The sequence below is a fragment of the Poecilia formosa genome, unplaced genomic scaffold, assembly GCF_000485575.1.
Source record: "Poecilia formosa unplaced genomic scaffold, Poecilia_formosa-5.1.2 Scaffold40, whole genome shotgun sequence".
Classification (NCBI taxonomy): Eukaryota; Metazoa; Chordata; class Actinopteri; order Cyprinodontiformes; family Poeciliidae; genus Poecilia; species Poecilia formosa.
In genome coordinates this window covers 890924-918288 of record NW_006799979.1, presented here as the reverse complement: position 1 = coordinate 918288, position 27365 = coordinate 890924, and the positions used below count along the sequence as shown (strand labels likewise).

Sequence of the window (27365 nt, the reverse complement as noted above, 5' to 3'; positions counted from 1 at the left end):
GAAATTAACAACTGAAAATAGTTTTCAATGCTTTTATTACTCTGTCAAGTTGTTTTTATAAATGTTTTCCCATGTTCATTTAACTTTTTTTTGTTGTTTTTGTGGACCTCTAACCAACTGTGCAATCTCAGATACTAATTTTACTGAGCTCGTTGTACATCAACTTTGTCAAAAAGTAGTAGTAGTAGTTGGTTGTACCAATCCATGAGGAAAGAAGGCCTTGTAAAAAGAAAAGGTGATTTAATTTGTGTTGGAAGTAGGTATTGAAACATGCTCTAAACCTTTGTGGTATTTGTTTTATTTGATCTAATCATCAAAAATTTACTTCGAAGAAAAGACTGGAACAGTGTAAACTACATACTGTAAAATGGAGGAGTACGTTAACTTTATTTCAGAAATCAGCTTAAGTTTTAAACATACTAGATAAATACACAGACAGATTTGTTATTTTTACATCATTTGAAGATTTTATTTCTGTTTATTTTATAAGTTTGGCTTACAGCACATAAAAACTAAAAATTCACTTTCTCACAAACAGAGATATCTGTTGCATATGATCAACAAAAACAGCTGCATTGCCTTTACACAGAAATGTTTTGGCTTAGACATCAAAGGAAAATAGTGCTGATTAGCAGTGTTCCAGTTTCCAAGCATTTAAATTAAGTGGAAGAAAAAAGTGTGGCACGAAAAAGGTGAACAAACAAACAAAAACAGTTCTGACAGAATTGTGAAGAAAAACACATCTAGAGTTTGTAGGAGACTTAAACCCCATAGAGAATATCTGGCCTGTCAAGATGAAGATGAATGGAACCAGAACCAACCTGAAGGCCACTTTGTTGATCAGTAAACCAGCTGTTTGTCTTTAACAGGAAGCTGAACACATTTCATAACAATACCGGAAACCAAAGTTTACTCTAGCCTCTAGTCGGTTGTGATACTGCAGTTTCTGGGACGTAGCAATTGATTTTTCTGTAGCCCTGGTGGTTGCAGCTCAGGTTTGCTACTCTGCTAGCAAATCAATAAAAATCTTATTTCTGAGTGAATTACAAACAATAAAGTTCGGATTTTCAACTCCACAAGAGCAGCTTTTCATTTCCCCTCAGCAGCGGACCGACTTCTCGAGCCTTCTGCGCTTGCTGAGTCCGGCTGTGTGCGAGCGAGGCTTTCCTCTGGCTCCGTTTCGACAATACTCAACTTTAAACTCGCATCTCGCTCACTGCTTTCCTTTGGCTCTTCTCCTTTCGGTTTTGTTTCTGCTCTTTCTTTGTCAGATAGTGCCTGGGCCTCGTCTAAAACATGCCCGTCTTTGCTTTCCTCTACAGCTTTCCTCGCGCCCTTCTTGTTTTTACGTTGCAGATCAATTCTGTGCATTGCCAGTCTCTCGCCAGCGTTGACAAAGTAATTCTCCAGCTCTGCCACGGGCCCTTTATCAGAGAAAAGGTGGTCCAGGTAGGCCTGAGCGTAGTGATCTGAAGTGATGAGGTCGAGGTTAACTTGGGAGGATGTGACTGTGCCAGAATTTAGCTTTCTCCGACCTGGTAAATACAGTTTATTTCAGTAAAAACAGCCCAACTGGTGCATAAGATAACATTTGGCAGAGTCAATTAACAAAGTGTACCGATCTCATTCTCCAGGGCAGACAGCGCGATGGTCACGCTCTTTCCCGTCTCTCTGTCTGTCACAGTGAGTCCTGTCATGGCGCCCTCCTCTGGCACGTCTTGGGAATGGTCAAATTTTGCCAGAAGGCCTCCTCGGCATTTCAGAACACTGACCGTAGAAGATTTATAACACCTGAAAGAAGAAAGATCAAAGTCTTGACAGGGCAGAACGATGATGGATGTGTCGCCTTATGAGACATTTCAGGAGACGTGTCTTATAAGTTCTTACCAATTAACGCCCAAAAGCACTAAATCAGCACATTGTGGAGCAGTGTCACAAAGTTTGTCTCATTTTCCTTGTGCGGTGTTGATTATGTAAGAGTTCCAGCTATTGACAGGCTGCCAGAATATCTTTACTGACTAACCTCGAGCTGAAACGTTGGCGCTGCACTTTTCTGACAGAGATAAGCTGAATATTGAATAATATTGAAAATCTGTCTCTGCTCTTGCTCTGGCTCCCACTACCAGCATGCTTCGTAAAGGCCATGCTCCCACAGAACACTTATGTTTTTGTTTCTCGGAGAAGGTGTCAAACAAAAAAAAAAGGAAAAGAGATAATTATCATGAGTTTTCACACATTTCCCGTCATTCAGCAGAAATACTAAACAGCACAGTTTGGCATATTTCAGTGTCTACACTCCTTCGATCCATTCATAAATCAATCCAGGCATTCATCTAGTCATCATATCATTAGTCCGTCCGTCCATCCGTCCGTCCATCCATCCATCCATCCATCCATCCATCCATCCATCCATCCATCCATCCATCCATCCATCAATCAATCAATCACCTGTAGGCAGCTACGATCTGTTTGAGGTCTTCCAGGTACTGATCCATTGCTGCCCTTGCAGATAAAGGCTCCGCTTTGTCCTCAAAACAGGCGAGATGAACCAGCATCTGGGTGTGAAATGCGGCTCCGCAGGCCCAGTGTCTTAGAGATCTGCAGGATCGGACAGGAAGAAGAGCCGTCTAACCCGTCACAGCCTCTTCTTGTGTGATGTGCGTGTCGAACACGTTGCCTTTCCACTCTGTCGGTTCCTCCTCGGCACTGTACCTGGAGTCGCAGCCGCTCCCGAGCAGACAGGTCTTCAGCTGAGTGAGGATGAGGCTCAGCTGGGCCTCGAGCCGGACCGAGTCCTCGATCAGCCTCCTCTTATCGCTCAGGCTGATCCTGCACCGCTTCAGGTACTCCTCCATCACCTCCTGCAGCTCCCACACTCTCTGCTGCAAAACATTTTAAAAGGGCTAACTGAAGGGCATTTATTTGATGTCAAAGACAAAAACCAAAACCAATTAAAGACACATACAACTTTATGTCAGGCCTCGCAATCGAGTAGATGCAGAAAAAAAAAACGCAATACAAAAGTTACGAGGGATATTAAAGGTGACCTATCTAATGTGCAAAATTCATATTTTGTACATTTTTATACCTCTGTTTGGGTCTCAGCTGATTCTACAAACAACGAAAGCAATTAAAGAAAGAAATCCACCAATCTGTTTTTTTGGCAATAATTTTATGTTTTTTGGTGTCTGGAATATGAGGTGTTTCAAAAACCTTCTGAATGTGACATCACCAATCAGCAGGCCCAGCCCGTCACCTAGCAACCCAAGCAGAGCTCTGGCTTCTTTAGTCAACCGTTTTTACCGTTGTATGCGCTGTACAGTATATGTAGTGTTTTGTTGTTGACTTACCATCCAGAAACCACTTGCTGCATTCTTGTTGGTTTTACAGGAGACTCCACTTCTGCTTTTCAAAGATGTACGGTTGCATAGCTGCACATCTGTTTGCAGCCATTTTCACATGCAAGTGTAAATATTTAGTTGGGGGGTGTGGCCAACGGCAGCTTGTTTGGATTTAAAGCGACAAGAAGCCCTAAAAAAAGAGTCCAATCATTCGAGTTGGTGCTCAAATGATTGGACTCTTGAACTAGCTAAAATGAAGAAAAAGTCAAAGTTTTGGGAATAACATTTTTGGCTTGTACAACACTTAACCTTCTGTTTCACCATCTTGAAATGCCACTGGCAAGGTTTCCATGGTCACATCCTAACACTTTCCATCCATCAAATAGTTCTTCACACCTTTGATGTATCCGCTGTCTTCACATTTTTTATGAAGCTTATGCCAAAGTCACATGACTGCTATTTAGATGCTCTATATCAACATCAAAGGATTTTGCAATGAAAAATAAACAGAGATGCACAGAGTTTTTATGCAGCTGATTTGCAATGTCCAGTTTTTGCAAAAGCTTTAACATTGCCAGCTCTGGGTGATTATAATTTCACTTTAAGAACATAAATAATATATACTTTGAGTCCTTTTCATTCAGTAATGTAGTCTGCACTGAAGGTTGTTGTTATGAGCGCAATTCAGAAACACTTAGACATGGTGGAAAAAGAGTCAGAGCTCAAGGTTGGTTGTGCTGAAAGTTGGCTGAATGTATTTTTCGGTAATTCTCTAAAAATACATCATTAATTTGTGGCATTCACATTAATTGACATATAGGATCGAAACTTATCTCAAGTCAGTTTTATCGAGAGCTCATCAGCCACAGACCCTGAATGTCACTAGCAATCCATTAACCGAGTTATTAAAGCTGACAGGGGATAAAGAAGTGGAATTATTTTTGACGAAATAATTCAGAACATAAATGCATTAATAAAATTCGTTAATATTTCAAGAAGCCATTTTTGCTCCCACGTATTTCCCTCCGCGCTTGAACAGAGGCTTTACCTGACACGACGACGAAGCCGCTGGCCTCCCTTTCGCTCCTGCTGACTGTTTCGATGACCAGGCCACGTCCATCACCATGGTGACAGCTAAACCCACCAAGCCAGCCAGGCGTGGCTCATCGGAGAAGGCAGACAGTCGACCAATCAGATCCCTGAAGTAGGTGGGTGCCCGGTTGCCAAGGTCACTCTGAATCTGAAGGAAGCAAAGCAAATATATAAATGTATTTTTGCAAAAAAACAAAACAAAAACAAAACACACAAATGACACAAGAGCTGAAATAAAATGTTTACTGTTACCTAATAAAAAAAAAAAAGCTTTGTCATCATTATCATCATCATCATCATCATATTGGTCCCTGGTTTCCCTGTGTATTGATAGGTGACCTCGTCACAATCCCCAGCAGGCTTCCAAGTCTTTCTTTCTCTTTTACAGAGTTCTGCTCCACTTTGCACAATCCCTCTTTATTAACTGATTCAAGGAAACAGCCTCGTCCTGCTCCTCCCGTTAATCTCCTCCCGCACTTCAGAGGATTTAGGGCCGATCAATGAGCATTTCATCCACTCAGACGTATTCCACACCGAGCCTCTGTGCTTCGCTTCCTTCGGACCGCAGGTGCGTCTCAATAAATCGGAATATCATTGAAAACATGTTTCATGTCAGTAATGGAATTCAAAAAGTGAAATGAAATATTTATTAAATCGACCTCAGGAGAGGGACAGGCTGATTGATTCAATCCCAATCATTTAGTAATTTATGAAAAGTAAACTGAACCAACGTTCATTATATACACATTGCATCTTTTTACAGCAATTCTGTATTAAAAATTCTTATTTTTAGTAATTGAACTGAATTTATAGTTCTTATTAGCTCTAAGCCATGATAATACAAATTTACACAAATTTGAATTTGTTTTTGATGATAATACTTGCATTAGCTTGGTGGTGTTTTAAAAATAGAGAAGTCCGTGTAATGAATAATACGATGACATTAAGAATATTTTTTCTGTTTTTTTCTTTAGAGTTGCCCTTAAAAATTTTAGCTCAACCAATTGACTTACCATCGAAACAGTTTACATTAATAATTGGATATGAAAAGTTGTCCAATATGAGATTTTAATTTATTTTATTTATTTATTTGACAATATTTGACCAAAGTGAAACTAGAACTATGCCACTTGAGGAAAATTCAAGGTTCCATAAACCTTGAATTTATGGTCCTGTGAACTTGCAGGTTCACAGGACCTGCAAGTTCAGGTCCTGTGAACCAAAACAGGCGCAGACCATGACAATACGCCATGTTAGAACTCAGGTATGATGATCTTTTTTCTAAAAACTGTGTTAGTTTTACGTCAGATGGAACGGGATGAACAAGTTTAAAATGTATTTACCTCTTTCAGGTGTTCTTGAAGACAGGCCTGGGAGACAGAATTCTCATTTTGATTGGCTAGGAGCAGAGGGTGCACCACTGCGAGGTCAGGAACTGCTCCCTCCTCCACCATGGCATCATACATGACAGAGCCAGCTGTCTTCTTCAGCTCAGCAAGCTCTTCTTCGGATGACATGAGCTGGCCCATAATGCAGTTTATATTTGCGTGTATATTCATTATTTATCCCAGCATCTGAAAGAAAACAGATTTTTTTTAAAAGGGAAGTCACAGCTTCTTTTCTAATCTAATTAGAAGCATCATCTAAAAATATTAAGATTTTACAGAGAAAAAAGTGAACTGACGACCCACCATGACGTTTTTCTTTAATCAGTCAACATTTATTATTCAGAATATTGCGAAAACGTCTCTAAATCAGCACCCAAACGTTTTCCAATAATCTTCTAGCATCAGTTCAATTTCTCTCACACAGCAGAAACCTCGTCTCTGTGGGTATGTTTTGCTTTCTCACTTCCTCTTTTCTTCTTCTTCTGTTCTGTTTTCCTGATGCAACAGTAACGACATTAACCAAGACAACACAGCGGCATACTGCAGCAAAACTACACCGCCTCCTTGTGGTAAAAATCTGGAAGTACAGATAGACTGATCTCAGCCTGAGAAAGCTGTACTAACCTACATGTGGAAGGCCGAAATATCACGAGTAAGTCATTATGTGCACAATTTACATTTATTATAAATAAATAACGTAATTTTAATATAATTACTTAAATAACTCAATAATTTATTAAATGCAATGAAAATGTTTTTCAAATAAAAATTACTAATATTTTTGTTCAAATAATACATAATTGTTTTTTGTTTTGTTTTGTTTTGTTTTGACATAGCTCCTTTGCTTCAGTCCACAATAACGTCATTGAATTCAAACTGTCAATAAAGCTCATCATATAGATTTGACTGTGCAACCTGCACTGCATGCTAACGGTCCATGCTTACAAGCCCCGCCCACCACTATCAGGCTAGCTGGTGCCTGTCTTTAGCTGTCTTTAATGATTAATCAATTTACTGGATTATGGCCCTCCATACCTGTCTTTACCCAGTGTATAAAAACATCAACACCCATCGGAGTATCTATCTTGCACTCTCTCTTAGAAGTATCTTAAAGGAAATCATAATGACTTAAGGTCCTTGGAACAGTTGCAGACTCTTTAGCGCTGTGTTAAACATTGAAAAATGGGCCAAGGGCTTTTGGCTTTTTTTATTTAGCTAAATGGAACGATGGCCGTGATGTTTTTACTTGATAAAATATGGGCTGAGGGGATTTGGGATTTTGTGTAGCGTAAGAGATGTTCTTTTTTTAAACTGGGACAAGGACTTGTGTGCTGTCAGGTCAGGGTTTTGTGTGTAAAACAGCTGCAGCTTGATGAAGCCCTCCAGGCTGTCTTGTGGAGCCCATCAGGTCCATGTTAACAACTTATTCGGCTGGTTATTTATGGCGTGTCTCCTCAGGTGCGTGATGCCATTCCGCTCTGGTAGCATACACCTTTTTGTGTCCAGACTTTAAATGAGGTGGCAGCCTCACCTGTCAGACGTTATTGAGCTTTGCCGTTTAGTGCAGCAAAACAGCAGATGGTGAAGGGGCTCAGAGGTCACATCTGAAAAGGAAGCAGTGACCAGTGATTAACAAAAGCTACGTTTAACTTCACAGCAGAAACAAATGCGTTTCTGTGAGCAAGTACACTTGTCAAATGTTCACCTGTGCTGCTAGAATTTACAAGTTTGCTATTCTATGTTATGTTATGTTTATTACTAATGCATCAAGAGTTTGTTTGTGTGCGCGTGTTTTTAACCAAAAGTGATTAGCTAGAGCTAAATATATGGCTATTTCACACAGTTTCTTTTGCTTAAATATTTGCATGTGCATGCTTATTTATTTATTTATATCATCACTCTTATGTATATATTTTTATACATTTTATCTCTTATGATTATATTTGTATTATTCATATTTAACACTTTAATATTTAAGTTTAACCTCAATATTTAAATAGTATATTCTATTCCTATAGAAAAGAATATACTTTAATGTATATAGAATATCATTTATATACAATATAGAACATTCTATTCTAATTTATTATTTTCTATTCTAAATGTTTAGTTTTCATAATGAAAGTGATAAAGCTAAAGAAAAAAAAACATTGTCTCTGTTGCTGTTTTTCAAAGTTCCTAAACAGAAAACAATATGGCTGCACAAAAATGGCCTGGGCTGTACGTTATTTGTACTTTTCAAATAGTTTTGTGTTTCTTTTGTTGTTGCTGTTTTTTAAAGATATATTTATTGAACTTTTCATCTGTTGTAGACCCATAAATATAATCATTCTCAGAACAGCATCTCAATCAGGTGTTAGCTGCATAAACATAAACAGAAAACAATATAATATGATATTGACTAGTACAAAACTGTACTCTCTGGAATTATAACATTAAGGCTCTTTCAAAGACTGTGGAAATATTCCATCTAACGTATGGTTTTGTGCTTATAATTTGTCTCATTATTTCTGCATGTTCGGCCTTCAGCTCTTTGTGGCTCACTCTGAGTCGAATACAACAAGCCGACTGAATCATTCAATTTGCATACGTGACACAGAAATGAGCCGTGAATGCTTTTTGTCTCCTAAAAAGTGAATTTGACCAACACTTGAGTTCATCTTTTAAAGATTTTAAACCTAAACAAAAGAGAGCAAGCATGTGTGAAGCAAACCATGCGTGAACCGACACTCGGGTCTTTCATCATTTCCGTCTCCTCTCTCTCCCCCTCCGGTCTGCTCTCCGTCTCCCTGCCTCCTCTCATTCCTTCTGCTGCTGTTGATTCTGATGGCTGCTGTCAGCTCCTAGCAGAGTTTTTACCCGTTTGGCTCTGTTGCCCGGGGAGTTTGTGTTCGCCTCGCTGTCTCTCAGTGGACCTTCGGCCCCGGTGACACACTTCAGACTCCTCTGAGAGCAATAAATCTTTAAATGTTCTCACTTCCCAACGTCACGCGTCTGCGTTTGGAGACAGCCATGGAATCACGTATGTACTGTACATGACTAAGTGGTGAAAACGCAGCATGCCGTCTGGCTTCTTTGCTCATCCCCCCCCCCACCTCCCCACCCACTTCCACCTCCTGTCTCTCTGTAAAGGTCACATTTCCATTTGAGAGTGAGGTGTTGATGAGAGCAAAAGAGCTAAAAGAGGGAAGAAACCATGAAAGAGGGAGGAGAGAGGAGTGGAAGGGGCATGGATGAAGCAGGAGTGATAATGGCAAAGGAAGTCAACAGATGGACCAACTTAAGACGCACAAGTTGTCTGACCTTTTTCACACAACAGCCTTCTTAAGCGTCGCTGAACAACAAACATAACAATCTGATTGTGGCAATTCAAGCGCTAACCCCTCCCCTCCTCCAAACTAGAAAATTAGAAGTGCTGAAGTTGATGAAAACCCCGGGAAAAGTTGCTGCTTCGGACTGATGCATCCAGTCAATAAGTGGAAGGAAAAGGTGTGGGTAGAAAATGATTCATCAGCAACAGAAATGATTGGATCCTTGCAGAGACTGTCACACAAAGTCCGTTCAAAGGTTTGAGGAAGATTCACGGGGTGCGGGGTCTGCAGCTGGAGGCAGACTTTTAACAGTCAAACATCTACATGGAAGAGAGGCAAGAGAATAAATTATAGGGAAAAAATAGACATAAATCATGTGTAAAGTTTGTCACAAACTACAGGAAAAAAGATATAATACAATGCTATCATCAAGTGAGACCAAGTTTAAACTTTTTGGACTTTTTGGATTTCAACATGCCTAGTGCAGTGGACAAATAACATCACTCTCACTCTGAACATATCGGTGCCAAGGTAACACACGGTGGTGATAACATCATGGTGTGGGAAAAGGGAAGATAGTCAGAGTTTATTGGAGGAAGGATGGAGCTAAAGACATGGTAATATTTATAGAAAATCTTATTTGAGGCTAACCCCTAAACATACATACCCTAAGATACTCTAAACAAACACACAGAAAACAGCAGGGGACTGAAAACAAATGCAGCCCACACTTTTCAGATTTTTATTTGTAAAAATGTTGCATTTTACATAAAATTCCCAATGTAATGAACTGAAAATCATGGTTGCAATGGGACATAACATGGCAAACTTTAAAGGTCATGAAAACCTTTCGTGCAGCTCAAACATAGCTTGTAACAAACATGGCTGCGTACTTTTCTCTCTTATTTCATTCGTATATTTTCCTTCCTAACCATGTGAATGTCCGCCCTTTGCCCACGAACCACTGGAGACCATTAGACCTCCCCTTCTCCCCACTGCCTCTGCCACTTCTGTCGAATTTGCATTAAAATTGCTTCATTTCATTTTATATTTTTCACATAAGTTCACACGTCCCGGTCGATTGATAGCAGATTAATGACAGCAAGTCCGTTAAAAACGGCCCCACCCCTGCTGTTCACTGCAGGACCCATCTCATTCATCCTTTCATTTATGCTGTTTGGGAACAGGGCTCGTGTTTGGCTGATTGTGTGAAGCTATTCAGACATTTAGGCTTTTATCTCACACACACACACACACACACACGCGTACTGATGCACTGCATCAAAGTCGACTCTAATTAGCGAACATGATGAAGCTGTAAAACAATGCTGCTGTTTTGCTGCATCGTTAGTCATCAGTCTAACCTTTCCTTCTACATTTTGGTCATTACCGCCCTTATATTCTCGCTTTCTGTCCCATTCATGTATTTTTTTATTGCCCCCCCATCCCCGTAACACCACCACCGCCCCTCTACCCCCCCGAAGCATTTAACAGCCTCCATCTACTTCATCCACAGAGCAGGGTGGAGAATCAAAACAAGCCTAATGTACAGTAATAAATCAGAATTTGACTGCTGCAGCAGTCGGCATCAATTTTGTGACACTGCTGTGTTCACTTATCAAGCAGTGGAGCTAATTATTGCAAATGGCAGCTGTTGAAAAGTATTAATGCCATTGTTTTGCATAAACCTTCACATAAAATGGAGATTAAGCTCGCAGTGTCGTAACTGATACAAAGCAAGGCTTAAACTGTGCTGCATTAGACGGAGTTCCTAAATTCTACCTCAATAAAAATATTATAGTCTGCTCTAAGTTTCATCCAATTAATGCTCATTTATGTTTTCTGCGTAGCATTTGGATGTGACACCATTTCTGACCATGAGACTCTCAGACTTAATTAGCTGACCTAATATGTGTCCACTGTTCTTCTCCTGAAGAAATGTGTACACCAGGAGATAATTATAAATTCATCTTAACAAGGGGCATAAAGAGACATTCAGCTCATGAGAACATGACAAGGTGAGTGCAGAGGCTCAAGATTTTTGGGTAAAACTTAGGATTTCTTTTCTTTTTTTTCTTTGCACAGTTGAAATGAAGGTTTTGAAAAGAATCAGAGTAGAATATTCTAGAGCACGTTTGTCTTATATAATTCTGTCTTTAGGCTTGTTCAATGTCATCCTAATGCCCTAAAAGTGCTGAAAATTCATCATTTTCTTTTCTCTTAAATAAAAATGAAGTTTTCTACATCTAAAATTATGTTTTAAAGAATTTCTATTCAGTGTAGGCCAGTGTTCCGGTTAAGATTTAAGTCGCCAAAGTATTTTTTTATTTTTTTTTTTACATATTTTTGTATTTTTGACTGAGCTCTGTTTGCAGCTGTAGTCTCAAAGTGCTCGCAAAAGACTTTCAACGGAAATCAAAACAGTCCCATTGTAGCATTGGTGCAAGTAACTCAGTGCCTCACTTATATCCTTCACATTACAATGCAGTACATAACAATGGCAGATCACACCAGACCATCAATGTCTGAGGAATTTATAGCAGAAGGCAGCAGCCGAGACACTCCATATCAACCACAAAAGGAGATTAAATACTCTTGAGGTCATTAAAATACTGGAGAAAAGAGGGAGATTGTGGAGAAGTGTGTGACAAGGCATGAGGACAGTGGGGGATAAGGAAGCCATTTAGGGTAAGTGAAGTGTCAGAACACATTAGGTTGGAGGATGACTGGTTGGATAATCAGATAAAAGAACAGAAGCTGCTGGGAGCGCTGACTTCATCTGTGGAACATATTAGTTTTTGTCTCTGCCTTCGGGAAACACCTGGTCAGAGCTTCCTCAAGGTGAACAATCCCAGAGGAAAGTTAACATACACACACTGTGGGCATGGATGTGATAACAATAGGGGGCCTTTAAGGATGCAGTTTGAAGAAAGGGATCTGACCAACATGGCAACCAGCATAAGACGGAGTTGTGCTCGTTTACATTCCTATAGATTTACTACGCATAGACTGATGTTTCAACATTTTATTTATTTATGATTATTTTCTCCTTAAATGTAATGAAAACAAATTTGGGCTTAATGAAACTTATGTTTAATACCTGCTTAAAGGTTCTTACTTTCTAAGATACTTTTAATCTGACAAATGAGCCTCAATGGATTTTATATTTTACCTAACTGTATGAGATACATCCTGCAGCCAATCTGCTATGTGACGATTTCACCTTCAAGCAAATGTTTCAAATGAGTCATTAAAGCTGCAAAATTAATATTAGTCATAGCCTTGATGAGTGTATGTAAACTTTTCACAGGCACTATACATACGGTTGTAGGAGTGACTGTGTCGGTTCTGTCCAAATCAAACAGAAAGAAGACAAGTTTAAGTTGAACTTGTGTGCTTGTCTACAACAAGACAACTGAAGATAAAATCTTCAGAATTAGAAACCATTTAGGTACCAATAAACCATAATATCTAAAGCCTAGTTTGTGGAACCTTGGGCCTTGTTTTACTTGCACACAAGCCAAAAGATGCTACCAGATGAAAAGATTTAGTTAGTTTGTTCTAATTTAAAATTACTTTTTGTCAAGTAAATAAATTACCTTTGTGTTTACCTATCTTTTCATATTTTTGCAGTAGATTTCGTCTTCTGCGAAAGAGAGGCCCCTGCTGGTCGCGGGTAGGTAAACGTCCAAGATGCATTTCCGTTTCCGGTGTAAACAAGCGGGTTTAACGGGGAAATCAAAAACTGTTGTAGTGTTGGCGATTGTTTCTTACCGGTTCAAATGTTTTCGAACATAATGCCTGAAGTGAGAAGTGAAGACAGCGTGGTTCGCTACTACTGCACTGCTGGCAATGGCATGGAGCCGTTTTTAGTCGACGAGGTGAAGAGAAAGCTGGCTGCTCAAGACGTGAGTGTTAGCATTTTTAATGCTAAAACATTCATGACAGCAGCTAACATGTTCACTGGGTGTAAGGCTAGTTTGTTAGAAGACGACTACAAAAAAAATCTACAAGTTATAACATATAATTCTCACACCTTAGCTTTGTATTTCTGCAGTTCCTCTAGAGTTACCATGGTGGCTAATTTACATACAAGTCGATTTATCAAATAGTGACTTATGAAAACCAATGGATTTCACACTTGTCAGATTTTTGTCAAGCAGCGTCCATTAAGTTGCGAATTTGAAACTCTGTTTTACTCATTTCTAAATCTTGTTCTATTTCATTATTGTACTCTTCTTTGTTAGCATGTCATGAAATGCGAAGAAATTTGTTATTACAGTGTGAGAAAAGGCCACTATTCGAAATGTAATTCAGCTTGACGCTCCTTACAATGAGTGCTGGGTGACTTGGATTGAGTTTCAAATATTCTCAAATGTAAAGGCTACCCGAGTTTTCATTTTTGGACTCAAGGTTTATCATATTCCTGGAAAAGTGCTGTTCAGCTCCTCTGCAACAATCCGTAGAGTCTGTGACCTAAAAGCTGCAGAGAGACTTTTCCTTCTGTTGAAGCAAGACTCTCCTGTGAGGTTGTCCACACACACCAGTCCAGGTACCAGCCAGGCCCCAAAACAAGAGGAATACCTGTACACATGTTATGTTTGTATCTTCAGTAAAGCTATTTTTGCTCATTCCTAGCTAAAGCTGCGTCTGTGCTGCAGTCCAGACTGTTGGGTGACGGGTGTCAGTGGATCAGTGCTGTGAGGACATGGAGCCGCCTGCAGGGGGAGCTGGCGGCAAGCAGAAACGCAGTCACAGCGAGCACTACCCAGGGGGACAGAGAGAAGGGGAGGGGGTGTGAAAAGCAAAGTGATGAGAGGCTGAAGTGTCTCCAAGAGTCCAGGAAGCGCAGACATGAGTTTACATCTGAGGAGAGCGATGAGAAGAGACGGAGAGGTAGAGAAGAGGGCGCAAGGCTCTCACCGGACCTGGAGAAAGCGGATGATGTCAGTGAACCGAAGAAGGTGTGTGCTGATTATTCAAAAATCGAACTGGAGCAAAACGTGGAAAGCTGCAGGAAGAACACAGATGACCTGGGAAAAGACGCTCCTCTGGGAAGCGTGGAGAATGGTACGAATGCATCGCTTTGTCAAATCACAGCTACAAAGTGATGACTTCTGGGTAATGAGAAACAAACCATACTTGCTCTTTTTCTCCCCAGTTTCTTTTAGGATTAACTGTAAATGCAGTGGAAAGCTGCATAGATGCGTCAGTGCACAGGTAAAAAAAATAAATAAAATAAAATCCTTCTTAGTGAGATTTTTATTTTTTGTATTTTATTCGTGGATTAAAACAATACAGTATATGTAGTCTGGCTGTGACCTAGAGGGGGTGGGGGATCACTGATACAGTAAATATCACTAAAATAATATATCATTGAATATAATAATATTGATATCCAATATCTGCACCAGTATGTCAAATGAAGCTGTGATTTTTTTATGGTTCCTAAATGAAAGGTGTCTCTATGAGGTGATGATGATGTTGCTATTTTATGATCTGTAGGAGGTTAGCAGAGTGATGGGGATGGGTCTGAGTCGTCTGCTTGGATGGAAGGCTGACCTGAAGAACCCTAAGCTGGAGGTGAACCTTGTTGTTTTCTGCACAGCTATTGTGTACATTTAACTAGTAATATTTCCTGCAATTGGGTCGTTTCTGCAGATAAACGTCTATCTGAATGATGATTACTGCCTGCTGGGAATTCCACTGACCAGGTTGTTGCCAAATACTGTTTTGATAGATTTAGAATCTGCTTAATTGGAATTATTAATAACAATAGACTGAATTTTAATTGTTTCTTACTGTTTTGATATCTGACCGTCTTTTAATTTCTTTCAGGCTTCCTCTGGCTAACCGGAGTTACCTTAAAACCCCGGGGCTGCGGTCTACCGTAGCCTGGGCCATGGCTTCGCTGGCTCTCATAGAGGTGTGAAGACACACACCTCGAAGGAACGGTCACTACTGTTCACTGTTCTTTCCACTTACGGATAATAGCTCAAACCCATAGACTCATATTTGTCAAAGAGTTTGTTTCCGATCTGTTCTTGAAATCGAACCAAATCATAGTTAATCACAGTTAGTTAATTATTTAAGGAGGATTTGGTTTGATTTTTGAAGGTCCAGGTTGATCTCGATGGCTCTTTTTCCATATAATGAGAAAAATTAGCGTTAATATGCGCAAGTGAGAAGGTTGCGGGATGCAAAAGCAAGTTTTGTTGGCTTTGTTGGTTTTAGCAAACATAATTATGTAATGCTGATGGTAAGCTGCTGTTGTACTCTTTAAAAGTGTCGCGTCTCTATTTCAGCCAGGTTCTTGTGTAGTCGACCCAATGTGCGGAGTGGGAACCATCTTAATCGAAGCTGCAAAGGAGCACAAGGTGAGAACACCAGCCTGTTTAAATAGAAGATAAAACCTCTGATAGATGTTTGTTTCTTCTGGGTTTGGCTTGGTTTGTGCCAGTTCAAAGAAATCTGTCTGATCAGTTAGCAATAAATTGTAGCTAAAACAAAACAAGGTCTTGTAATAACTGTTGAAATGACGACTGTCTGCCACTTGGTTCCTAAGGCTGCCTGTTTCTTGGGTGTGGATATTGATGATGGCCAGCTACAGAAGGCGGATGAGAATGTGCTATTTGCAGAGCTTCAAAGCAGAGTGCACCTTCTGAAAGCGTCGTCCACGGGTAGGAAAATCACCAGAATATCCCAGTGAATGAAACGTCACACCTCTCACATGCCATGTAAGCCGGACTTGCCCACCATTGTGACAGAATTGACATGAATGTGACTCGGATACTGCAGCAGCTAAAAATAACATCGGTTACTCTCATGCACTGGGGAAATGCTTTTACCCGCCTCGGCATTGTGGATTCTTGAAATAATGATGCCTGACCTACCGTCTGATTTCTGGGTAATAATTATCTTTCTGTTTGGGGGAAAAAATGGAAAAAAGATAGAAATATAATGAAAAATTAACACACCCAGTCATGGTGCAGCAGAACGCTGTGAATTTCACCACATTATCATTGGTATGCATACATTTCTAGACAGAATCTCCATAAGTTTCTCATGTTTAGATGCTTTTATCATTTGTCTTGTAATATATCAATATGCATGGCAAGATACAATAGTGTGATCCTGCTTAAAGTCTTAGTATCCAGAGAGACAACAGGAGTACTTTAGAGATGGAGCAATTCTAACAGTTTAGAGGTCAGTGGGGACGTTCTTTTGGTAAAGAATCTTTGATTATGTAGACAAATGTATGAATGAGCAAACATAGACTCAAAAAAAGATTATTTTAAAAATACACATAGTCTGTGATTTTCCACAACATGAGGCGTTAAAAATCTAGTAAAATCTTCCAGTTTGACTAATTCAGTTTGAAAGTAGCTAACTGGCAAAATAATTTCTATTAAAAAAGCACTCAGCTTAATTTTTTTTTGTATATAAAAATGTTAAGTTAAAACAACAACTTTGATTTGGGTCTTTCTTGATCAATAAATTAAGAAATAACATAATTCTGGTCAAGTAATGCGTAAAGATTGTCATTGTTTTGTCATCTACGGAGCATCTTTTAGAATTTGAACTTGTCCTTCGTTTCTGGACGTAGCTGTGTCTCCTGTATGGGAATTTTTGTCTAGAGGTGAAGTGTGTTTCCTGTTTCGTGTATGTAATTGCCTCACTGCCCATTTTTCTTCTTTTTTTTCTGTGTGAACAGCGTTGCCTCTGCCCAGTGCCAGTGTTGACGCCGTTGTCTGTGATTTGCCATTCGGCAGGAAGTTTAGCACCAGAATAAATATGGCTGAGAACCTTCCGGTCATCCTCAGTGAGATGGAGAGGTTTGTTTTCTTTGTTAGTAAAACGATTTTGGTGAATAGAAAAAAAAAAAAAAGAAAAAAAAAAGTTTTTTCTTTATTTTACATTTTGTAGTTTTGTGTTATGTAGAATTCCTTGCATGTGAGTCACGTAACGCTCTTTAAAACATTTGATGTTGCAATCAGATTTAAGTAAACATGGAAAGACGAGGTTTAAGTTGCCATTAATTCCAGATGTGTTTGTTTTTCCTAGAGTGCTCCGTGTTGGTGGGACCCTGGTGGTGCTCCTGAGTCCTCAGCTGTCTTGCCTCCTGAAGAAACTTCTATTGCAAACAAACTGTGGTCCAAAACGCAACGCGGAAGCAGAGTCTCAAACAGGGATGAAAAGCTGCCTGGTTTCATCCTCAGAGCAGCACAATTTGCAAATCACATCCTCATCCTCCCAGGAAGCATCGACTTTTTCATCTCTGAGACACCAAGCAACCCTCAGAGTTAGCTTGGGTGTGATAGATGGACTCATCCATAAATATATCAAAACACTTGATTAGTGTCAATGGAAATTACATTTGTGACATTGCAATGTCCTGTGTCATATCATGGCAAAATTTGCTCTCGTTGAAATGCTGCATTTTCGTATCATGGCTGTATAAATAAAAGTTACTACTTGTTTAAATAGTTTTGAATTTCACAAATGCAGGAACGTTAAAAGTTGGACTCCAAGCTCTGTTTCAGTGTGCTTTTATTTTATCATTTAATACTTCTGAAAAAATTAATCTTTTACAAAATAAAAATATTTGTAGTTTTCTAAAAAAAAAAAAAAATGAGTGTGCAGTGTTTGTACTGTTTGTTCTCTTATTTTATTTTTTTATTTTATTTAAAAACTAACATGTATCAGTGCTTTTAGATATTTTTTCTTAAAAAAATTCTAGAGACCAGAAGTTAAGTTTGGCAAAGAATAATTTGGATAACTTTCTTTTTTTTTTCTTCTGCAGCTTATATGATTATACAGTGTAGAAAGAGGGAGTACAAAGTGAAAATCCTGATAACTTTTTTTTTTTTTTTTTCAAAGTATTGAAGACATTTTTATGTGTTGTGTTTCTAGATCTTTGCCAATTTATAAAATTGCAAAATACTGTGTTCCTTCTTTAAAGAAAAATACTCTACACTATTTTTTATTTATTTACTCTTTTTACTATTAAATATGGTGCATTTGAACATCGTCAAATTGGAATTGGGCTCACTTTAATGTTGAACTTTGTTTTCTCTAAGAACAATGATGAAACTGGAAAGTTTTTGGTGGCGTAACTGAGGCACATTTCTGCCATCTGCCACTAAGAAGCCCTGCTTAGCCCAGTTTTACACTTGCATCGCCAGACCAGGGAACACACAGCTTAGTGATTTAATTCATTTCCTTTCCCCCTTTGCTTTAGGCTGTCAATTCTTCCCAGCACTAGATTGCAAAACAGTTTCACTGTGATTGTATTAGTGAAATCAATAACAGAATTAAATACAAGGAGGTTATCTTTCTTCTTTGGCATGATATGAATATCTGCTAAATGTAAAAAAAAAAAAATATTCTGAATTTTCTAAAAGTTTAATTTCTACATTTTGTCAAAGGTACAGTGTCATTTTTGCTCTTCAAGCTCACCACCCTCATCTCCTTTGACAAACATGGACAGGGTATGCCAGGATATCCATTGCGCATGCTCGAAGCGCAGTGGAAGCCATGTTGGAGCTACATTGGATTCGGGCTGGGATTTTTTGACGCCGTATGTTTTTCTTAAAAGAAAACCAGTTTTCGTACTTTTGTCGGGGTTCGTCAGCCGCGCGCGATTGTAAACGATGAACTCCAGTGTCGACCTGTCCAGGCGGAATCCGCAGGAGGATTTTGAGCTGATCCAGCGGATAGGAAGCGGCACATACGGAGATGTATACAAGGTACAAAAAAAAACTGCAGGGAGGGAGCATTGAACTGAGATCCATTATCGGACACAGCCTTCAGACGTTATGTACACTTTTTCTTCCTTCCGTTGGTAACTCTGTGTAGCACTAAGCAAGTCTTTTAGTCATGAGTTATTTGTTTCCCTTAGGACGTTAAGAGCATGTTTTTGTTTAAACTACTATAGGTGGGGAATTTTTCTCAGCTATTCGTCTCCATGATTCCATTGTCGGACACAAGCTTACGTCTTGTTTATATGTGTGCTCTGTTTTTGTTCTTTTTGTTCCACAATTTTCCAACCGTATGAAATTTTAAGGTTGGCATACAGTTTTCTTTTAAAAGCAAAACAACCACACGCCCTGACAAGACAGAATTAATCATGCTAGCTGTAATGGTGGTTGTTTACTTCTTGGTGGGACGTTTTTAGCTAGCTGTCCGACAACGGGTGCAGGTAACCTTAATAGCATACAGAAGCTAGCCAGGAGCTTGGCTGTTCCGTCGAAACATTATTCAAATAGCTTTTGATATTTCTCTTTTTTTATTTCTTCAAACACGAACCCTTTGTTTTAACCGTAACATGGCATAAATGTTGTTTGGTTTTACCCTGACAGGAACTGACAGCTCTCCGCTTGGCCAAGTTTTTTTTTTTTTTTTTTGCCAAAGTCTGTGCCTATGAAGCTATATTTATTTGTGTTTACTGATGGTTTTGACATATATACGTTTGCTAGACACATCCAGGAACTTGGGAGCTAATTTCTGTTTGGACTGTATTCCCAGTAGTGCTGGGGCTGTTTAGTTTGGGGCTTGACTTTTTCCAGGCCCTGCGTTGGAAGCAGTCTGGGATTCAAACTGGAATTCAGTTCCGGAGCAGATTCCTAAGACGCCATGGAGTAGACTCCATCAAAACCACATCAACGCGCTCGAGACTCGACAAGTTGTGGTAGCAGTTGTATAAAACAATCTAGTACCATACCATAGAAGAAGTGTTTGGCCCAAATCTACATGATCTCTTATGGGAATTCTGCCAGAAACGGCAAATAAATGCAGTCATGCAGAATAAAGTTGGTGCACCTCCATGTTTTTGACGCTTACTGCAGTCAGACACCGTATCATCCTTGTAACTGGAAAATCAATCGAAGTGTACTACGAATTCAAACTAGAAACTAAAATGATTTATTTTAGAGACACCATGATAACTCCAGAGTGTGTAATTCGACAGATCAGCTCTGATAAGAGATTGGCTGCTCAGATAAACAAAGTCTCTTCATTTTAAAATCGCTTGCGTAGAATGCAATCAGATGCAGCAAAACTACAAACACTTCTGGGTCTGACCTTGTGACAACTGACAAATGAAACCTCAACCCTTTAGTCACCAGTGGCTGAATAGAGGTCTGGTCTGTGCAATCGCCACTATTTCTAATTTTGAATGATTTCAGTCATTCCGATTTGCACAGACAAGCAGCAGATTTCTAGCTGCTTGTTTTGTATTCCTTCACCCTTGTGGTTTTTAATTTGTTAGTCATGGCAGAGTGAGGCATTTGGCTGACTATATATATTCAGGGAACTTCTTGACAGAACAAGATGATGTTGGTATATATGCTGCAGGCTCTCTGATGTTGGAAATTGGAATATTTTTCAGTTCAGCTTTTATCAATGTCTTGCGTGTAACCTCACCATAAGGTCAGTATGTCATTCTCTAGGGTTTGTTTTGCATATTGTAAGCTGCCCCGTTGCAGCTAATCTTGTTTGTTTCTAATTAAAGTTCAGTATCTTTGCCTCGCTTGAGGCTGATAAGTCTGACTGAATACCTTCAGCGGGAGTCGGGACTGTGTTTGGGGGCCGAGATGCCTGCCAAACACAGTGACAAACACCTAGGGCTGCAACTAATCAATTATTCTATCGATTATTCAGACGTTTAGTCGATTAATCAGATTTGAAAAATGCCGCATTTAGCAGATTTTTCGTCAAACCAGTTAAACCTTTTTTTTAACAGGATGCAAATAAACAAAGAATTCCTTTTTTTAAATAAGAAAATAAACCTTTTATTGCCTAAAATTCAGTAACACAGCATTCTTTTACTGTATGTTTCATCGTTTGTTGATTTAATTTTTGCGTTAACTGATACGTGAATATCAAAAAGTGCTCTTGTTATTTTGTTTTGTTACAGAATTTGAACCATTTGAAGCTAAAACTATGCTACTTAAGGAGTTCTGGGTAAAACATATTTACAGACAAAGATTTTGTTTTATTTTTTTTATCTTAAGTAGGGCTGTGTAGTAATATCGATTTTGCGATGTATATTGATATTTTCTTTCCTAGAAAAAAAATGATATTCATCCACAAGTATCGTAACATCCAACTGTCTCCTTGCTCACTCACTGCTTGTGAGTGATTAGGTCATCAGGCTTAGAGTGATTCCTTCAGATGTTAAGTGTCAAGGTTAAAAAGGTATCAAACTATTCAGAGCANTGGTGCACTTTATTTACTTTACAAATGCATGTAAGCTACAGTTTGTACTGTTTCAATTAAAAGAAACATGTTTTCCCGCCACTTCTTTGATTCATTTTGTCCAGCTGTCGACTTTAAGTCTGTGTCCATGTCCAGCCAGAGCCAGGTATTGTGTAGTTGGTGCTTTTAATCAGTTTTCAGTTAAATTAATTCAATCCAACTCTATCACAGTCACAAAATGTCACCAAAATCACTCTGTCCCTCTAAAATCTTGTTTGCTGAATATCGCAATATATATCGTATCGTGAGCTGAATATCGTGTATCGTATCCTGAGATTATTGTATCACTACAGCCCTAATCTTAAGTACAAAATGTCTATTATTTTTGTACAGCTTTGACATAATTACTGCACTGAATAGTTCGTACAGCAAATTGCCTTTTTCTGAGTCTGTATGTTAACAATTAGTCAGTTACTAAATTAGTTGACGATTATTGTTCAATAATTGATTAATCAAGAGTAATCGATTTATCAGATTAATCATAATAAATCTGATTAATCATTCCAGCCCTACAAACATCACACAGCAGATTAATGATCGGAAAATAGTTAATTGAGTCAAAAATAATAACATTATTTTTATTATAATAATAATAAAAATAATAACAACAAAGCAATGATCTCAGAAAGTCCATTGTTGAGACTTGTTATGTTGCCTGGACTCTGCTGATGTTATGCCTGGCATGCCTTGGGTTCACGTTGAAAACAAATGGTTTTTGCTGCAGATCAGCGCTCCAACCTGAAACTGCTGGATTAAAGGATGTGCTGCGAGCACCGGGCCATTTTGGTAAGCCTCGTTGATGCCTATATTTGGTTCTACCACTGCGTGAAAAAGTGAGGCTCGGGTAGGAATGCTTGAGCAGGAAACAAAGCATGAACTCCGCTAGCTTGTTTTCTCCTCGGTTCGTAGCCAGGCCTCTCCTTCTGTGCTAGTGACTGAGGAGGGGGCGATTGGCCGATGCAGGCGACAGGCCAGCATATCACATCTTTGATCCTCTGAAGAATTTGCCCTTAGGGAACCAGTCGTGCCTAATTCATATGCTTCTTTCAGTGTTAGCGGTTTTTTTTTCTTTCTTCTTTTAAACACTGGTTTTATTTGACCTGTAAAACTATAGAGGCTGTGGATTTCAGTCAGGTGACTGATTTTCTAATACTGCTCAGTCATTAAATTAGTGCTACGTATAAGCCTAAAAACTCAGTAGACTTAAACTACAGTAAATTACGCACCTCTTGTCTTTAGACTTCAAGTTGTTGTCACCCACATATACGGTGCAGTGTCTGTTTCTGACAGATATTTTTCCCAATGCAGAAATTCCACAAACCTTCTTTTAAGTTTCTCACCAAGTATGATACAAAACTAAGTTGCCTATAGTCTTAATTAAGCTACAGTCTTGCTTCTGATTATGGCTGCAACTACCAATTACTGTATTTTAGCAATCGATTATGGTACTCTGACAATTTTCTCTACTTCACGACCAGCCAAGCAGCTTGCTTTGAACGTCATAAACTTTAACAATTGGCGTTTCAGCTCCAAACTACTCAGCTTTTCACCTGAAAGCCATCTGGGATTATTCAAGCACAGTGGGTGCTGCAGTTGGCATGAATTGTAAAAATCTTTGAAAAGGATGACAAATATTCAAAAATGTCATGCTCAAAACATCTGCAGCGAAAAGTTCTATTCCCAATTTTAGTAATCTGCAATGTGAGTGTGGTCCACAGTTTTTTTTTTTACCACAATAACTGAAGTTTGCTGCATTAAATCAGTGACACGAAGTAAAAACCCGACAGTGATGAGCCTGTCGTTCAGTCGCTGCTGTTAAAGCTGCCGTATTTACTGATTTGTCACTTTTATTTGGCTGGAGGAGAGAGACCGCTTTTTCACTTTGTATTCCCACATTCTCACTCGGAGTGCCTGAAAAACAGCTTAAATAAGGACAAGTATCAGCTTGACGTGTTGCTGTGAATCCATGATAACTTGCTTCAGTGGCGTTGCTTTTATATCTGCCTTTACTTGTTGTGCCGCAGAAGACTTGAGATCAAGTATTTACCTCCATGCTGAAGCTGTCTTCAACCTCTGTATGTCGCAGGTTCAGAGATGGGAAGCAAGGTGGTGATCAATTAAAAAGTTTGTTCTAGAAGCAATGTGCGTTCAAGAAAAGCGTCTATCTTAGTTTATTTTGCAGGAGCCCCATTCTAATCCTTGCTGAGTCATGCTTACTCCATGGCTAGCCCTTTAGAAATCTCATCCAGTCTACATGATCAATGATGGCATGCAGCAACCTGTTGCGGTTGCAAAAAATACCCTTCAAATCCTATTAAAACTCTACGAGCAAAATTTAAGATTGGGCTGGCTTTGTTTTTCGAAATCTGTCTTGTCATGTAAGTAACAATTATTGAAACTTTGTTTTTTTGGGCTTTCTCTGTAAGCTATGGAAATGCTGTTCTAAATGTGGTGAGGATAATGATTTCCTGTGGCCAGACCTCACCGTGGATATGCATGTGGCACAGCTTGGCAGTCGTGCTGCAGGAATTCAGGAATCTGTGCTTCCTCCCGTCTTTTTGTGCGCTCTCGTTCGTCTCCTATTGTTTCACGCTGTTCTGACGGAGGAAGACGGTAGGGCCAAAGAGCTGTTGTGCGACACGCACACACAAACGCACGCAGAACGAAACGATTGTACGAATACATGCACGGCCACGCCGACACAGATGGCTGCAGAGTCACAGTCGTAGCCGCTGCTCTGCAGCTATCCTGTTTTTGTCACAGTTCCTCCTCTTGTTTGCTCGTCCATGTAGATACACAGGCGTCAGCTGGTATGAAGGAAGCCTCTGTGTGAAAGTAGGGTCACTCTAATCGTTTCTGAATGTGTAGGCCTCATTTTGATGGTTGTGTTTCTGTTCTACTGATAAAATTTATTACTTTCACATTCAACAATCCTTTTATTTATCCAAAAGAGAACATCTTTGAAGAGTCATGGTGGCTAGTGTTTTACTGTGGACAGTAGGGATCTCCGGTAGCGGTCAGTCTTTTGAGCGAATCTGAAGAGGCCTCTTTAGGTTTACCACATCAACATGTCCTGGATGACATCCTGAATCTCTGTGAAAGAGATGGAGTTGAGGGTGATGGTCAGTCTGTCCAGAAAGTTGCAATCTCAACCATTTATGCAAATTCAGTCATTGGTTTTTTAAATTTTGCGCGGACTTGCGATTTTTACTAATCATTGCAGCTTAACCTCAAATCTGACCAGTCACCTTGGTGATTTCATTCTTTTCTGGCCAGTCATTGCATCTCAGCTGAGTTTTCACCAATCCCCTTAGCCTCCTTAACCTAACCTCCTGTTTCATGACTAGTCTATAAAAGCATGTGTGACTCAAAGCAATATTGGCCTCAGAAATGATTTTGAGATGTGCTATAGGACTTACTTATGCTGTTTCTATAGACATGTTCATAACTGAACTGGGTTACGCCTGGGATGTGCCCCACACTTCCCTATTCCCAATCTGTGCTCTTTGACCTCTGTATTTTTTTTTCAGCTATTATAACTATTTAATCAGCCATTAAGATCTGGTAACAAGATTTTCCGAGCAGTCTTTAAACGCACCACAAGCTTACACATGTTGATGCTTGCCAGCTAAATGATTAATGGCTAATCCAGGGCACTATATCATATTAAGCTAGTTAGCAAGAATTCTAACGTTGTTGTTACCTGTTTTTACATCCCTTGCCAGCTAGCTAATGCCAGAAATAAAACTAATCTTCTTTCATTTCTGTTCAAAAGTTGTGCTCACTGTTGCTTTCCACATATTTACAAGAAATCTTTTTATGTCACAGTAGAAAGTGAGAAGAGCAAAAGAGACTGGTGTGTGCAGCAAGTTCAGCTATTTTGTTAGATCATTTGTGTTTCCCCCAGAAAACCTGCTAAGCCTCGTAGTAGTGGCTCTGAGGCAGTTCACTAGCGGTCAAACGTGTTTTTGTGTTTAAAAAATCTTAATAGTTACAAAAAATTTGAGGTACACAAGTAGGGAGTAGGTAATTTGGAAATGATAGTGTCTGAGGCCAACAGGTGCAGGGATTTTGCAATTTGTGAGCATGCCCTCGAGCCCAGTTCAACGCCTCAACTATAAACCTAGCTTATTCTGTCCTTACTGTCAGTGTTGTTAGTATTTATAAAAAAAGACATATTTAAAATAAAAAATTAATGCTTAGCTTAGTGATGATGGGGTATCAAGTAAAGCCTGGTGGCCTGCCAGGCTTATAATACACTGGGGGAAACCCTAATCACATTATGGCAAAAATAAAACTTAAAAAAATTGGCAACTTTGACCACAATCTTTTTTGAAAAATATACCACAACATCAGTAATTTTAGGCTACAGCAATCACAGTGCAACATTCTGATCATTGGACGAGGATTAGAACTTCCTCCTTCTCAAGTCTTCAGAAAGAAACAGTCAGAACCAATGTAGCGACGACTCCGACATACTGCCACCACGACTGCCACAGCTATAGAAGACTTGCATGATTCAGCCTCCTCTGTAGCAGTGTCCTATTTCCAACTTGTACTGTTGTTCAGAGGTTGGTGTTGAGCACAAAGCTGTGACGAAGCAAAACCAGATCTACCAGGAAGGGATATGAGCTTCACCTCTTTTAAGGCTTCTAAACAATAGTTAGTAGAATAAACAATAGATCCAACATGTCCTATAAATCACTTTAAGTCAGCTTCAAGAATAATAAAATTCAACAGTTTCAAAGTATTTTCACTGTCTTAATCAGTTCTCAGTTGGATCACATACGCCAGATCTCAAGGCAGGTCACAACCAGTAATTTCAACTATGTTCGGGGCATGTTTATACAGTTTAGTACCCAATCCTGTTCTGTTGGCTCACCGCAAAGATAAGTTGTTGGATTGTGTGCACTACGGTTCAGAGCCTGGCTGAGATGACTTGTTTCTGCAGGGTGGTTTAGAGTCTGACAAGTGAAAATGCCAGTGGAGCTACGCCAGCACCTGAGTAGTTTATTTACAGCTCTGTGTTAATGCGTTTGGACTGCAAACTTCTGCTGAGGAAGTCGCGCGTTCCTAATTGGATGAGCTGTCTGTATCTACCATCAGACTTTTGATTTTGAAGCTTTATTTGTAGTTTATACATGTAAACATACATAGAAGAAAAACGGCTTATGTATTTTCCCACATTGTTTGGAAGTTATAAGTTGTTTATGTGGTTTTTTTTGCTGCAGCTTATTTTTATTTCTCATTCCATAGCAATCCCGAGTTGCCTTTCTGTGTTCAGCCTAATGTAAGGAAAGTTTAAAAGTTAGGTGTCTGAATTGCTGTTCTGTTGCGTTGTCTCCTTCAGTCTTTACAGAACGTTTTGAAAAATGAAAACAAAAAGGAAAATTTTGATCAAAATTTGTGTGTTTAAAATATGTTTAAAAGTTCTGGTGTTTTGCTTGAATGAGTAGTTTTATCCCCTGACACTCACATAAATACTGGAACCTGGAACTGGGTTTTTAGAAAGTAAACAGGAAAAATGAAATGACTCATCTGAAAATGCAACTAGATAACCCACATAGTACAGTAGAAGTAGAGTACAGTTTTTAATACATCTTGAACTTTTCCATAATTTATGTTTTACGTCACATTCTTTAACATATACAAAAGTAATGTGTGATTGTGTAATGAAAAAAAAAAAGATGGATAGCTTAACTTTTTTTAAAGTAAGTACAACTTAAAGTTTTATTAAGATATCTTGTGGTACTTTTGTGATAAAAATAAAAGTGGTGATAGGAACTCTTTTTTTTTTTTTTTTTTCTTTTTTTTTTAGGTAACTGCAGAGCTGGACGATAAATCAATTTTATCCTTTAATTTTTTTTGCCAATATTCTTCTTGGGTCTCCAAGAACTGCCATCTTGTTTGACAAGCATATTTTATAGCTTCTATTTACTTTAAATTTGAATTCAGGTCAACGCACAAAAGGAAAT

General features: G+C 39.1%; 3 protein-coding genes across 7 annotated transcripts in view; 2 read left to right on the top strand and 1 right to left on the bottom strand.

The window, feature by feature from the left end:
* Positions 1 to 424: 424 nt before the first annotated feature.
* Positions 425 to 6317, bottom strand: LOC103137390 (uncharacterized). 2 transcript variants are annotated; one of them, XM_016671032.1, is made up of 8 exons: positions 6125 to 6317; positions 5777 to 6007; positions 4390 to 4581; positions 2713 to 2882; positions 2449 to 2598; positions 1619 to 1791; positions 1315 to 1535; positions 425 to 1284 (listed from the first exon to the last, which is right to left on the bottom strand). In XM_016671032.1, exons 2-8 carry the CDS (start codon positions 5990 to 5992, stop codon positions 1090 to 1092), a joined length of 1317 nt encoding a protein of 438 aa, XP_016526518.1. In that variant the 5' UTR covers positions 5993 to 6007; positions 6125 to 6317; the 3' UTR covers positions 425 to 1089. The 2 variants fall into 2 exon arrangements, with proteins under 2 accessions (XP_016526518.1, XP_007551171.1); XM_007551109.2 differs by having other exon boundaries at positions 425 to 1535; positions 6125 to 6315.
* A 6478-nt stretch (positions 6318 to 12795) lies between these two features.
* Positions 12796 to 17712, top strand: thumpd2 (THUMP domain containing 2). 3 transcript variants are annotated; one of them, XM_016671031.1, is made up of 11 exons: positions 12796 to 13040; positions 13546 to 13684; positions 13771 to 14202; positions 14294 to 14352; positions 14638 to 14715; positions 14794 to 14846; positions 14971 to 15058; positions 15438 to 15509; positions 15698 to 15812; positions 16905 to 16967; positions 17197 to 17289. In XM_016671031.1, exons 1-10 carry the CDS (start codon positions 12915 to 12917, stop codon positions 16922 to 16924), a joined length of 1182 nt encoding a protein of 393 aa, XP_016526517.1. In that variant the 5' UTR covers positions 12796 to 12914; the 3' UTR covers positions 16925 to 16967; positions 17197 to 17289. The 3 variants fall into 3 exon arrangements, with proteins under 3 accessions (XP_016526517.1, XP_016526516.1, XP_007551173.1); XM_007551111.2 differs by having other exon boundaries at positions 12797 to 13040; positions 16847 to 16967; positions 17197 to 17712; XM_016671030.1 differs by lacking the exon at positions 17197 to 17289 and having other exon boundaries at positions 15698 to 15869; positions 16847 to 16936.
* A 933-nt stretch (positions 17713 to 18645) lies between these two features.
* Positions 18646 to 27365, top strand: part of LOC103137389 (mitogen-activated protein kinase kinase kinase kinase 3-like) — a 33908-nt gene continuing 25188 nt past the window's right edge. For both annotated transcript variants that reach the window (XM_007551108.2, XM_007551107.2), the window contains exon 1: positions 18646 to 18881. In XM_007551108.2, coding sequence (XP_007551170.1) covers positions 18786 to 18881 — 96 coding nt within the window. In that variant the 5' untranslated portion in view covers positions 18646 to 18785. The remainder of the gene's footprint in view (positions 18882 to 27365) is intronic.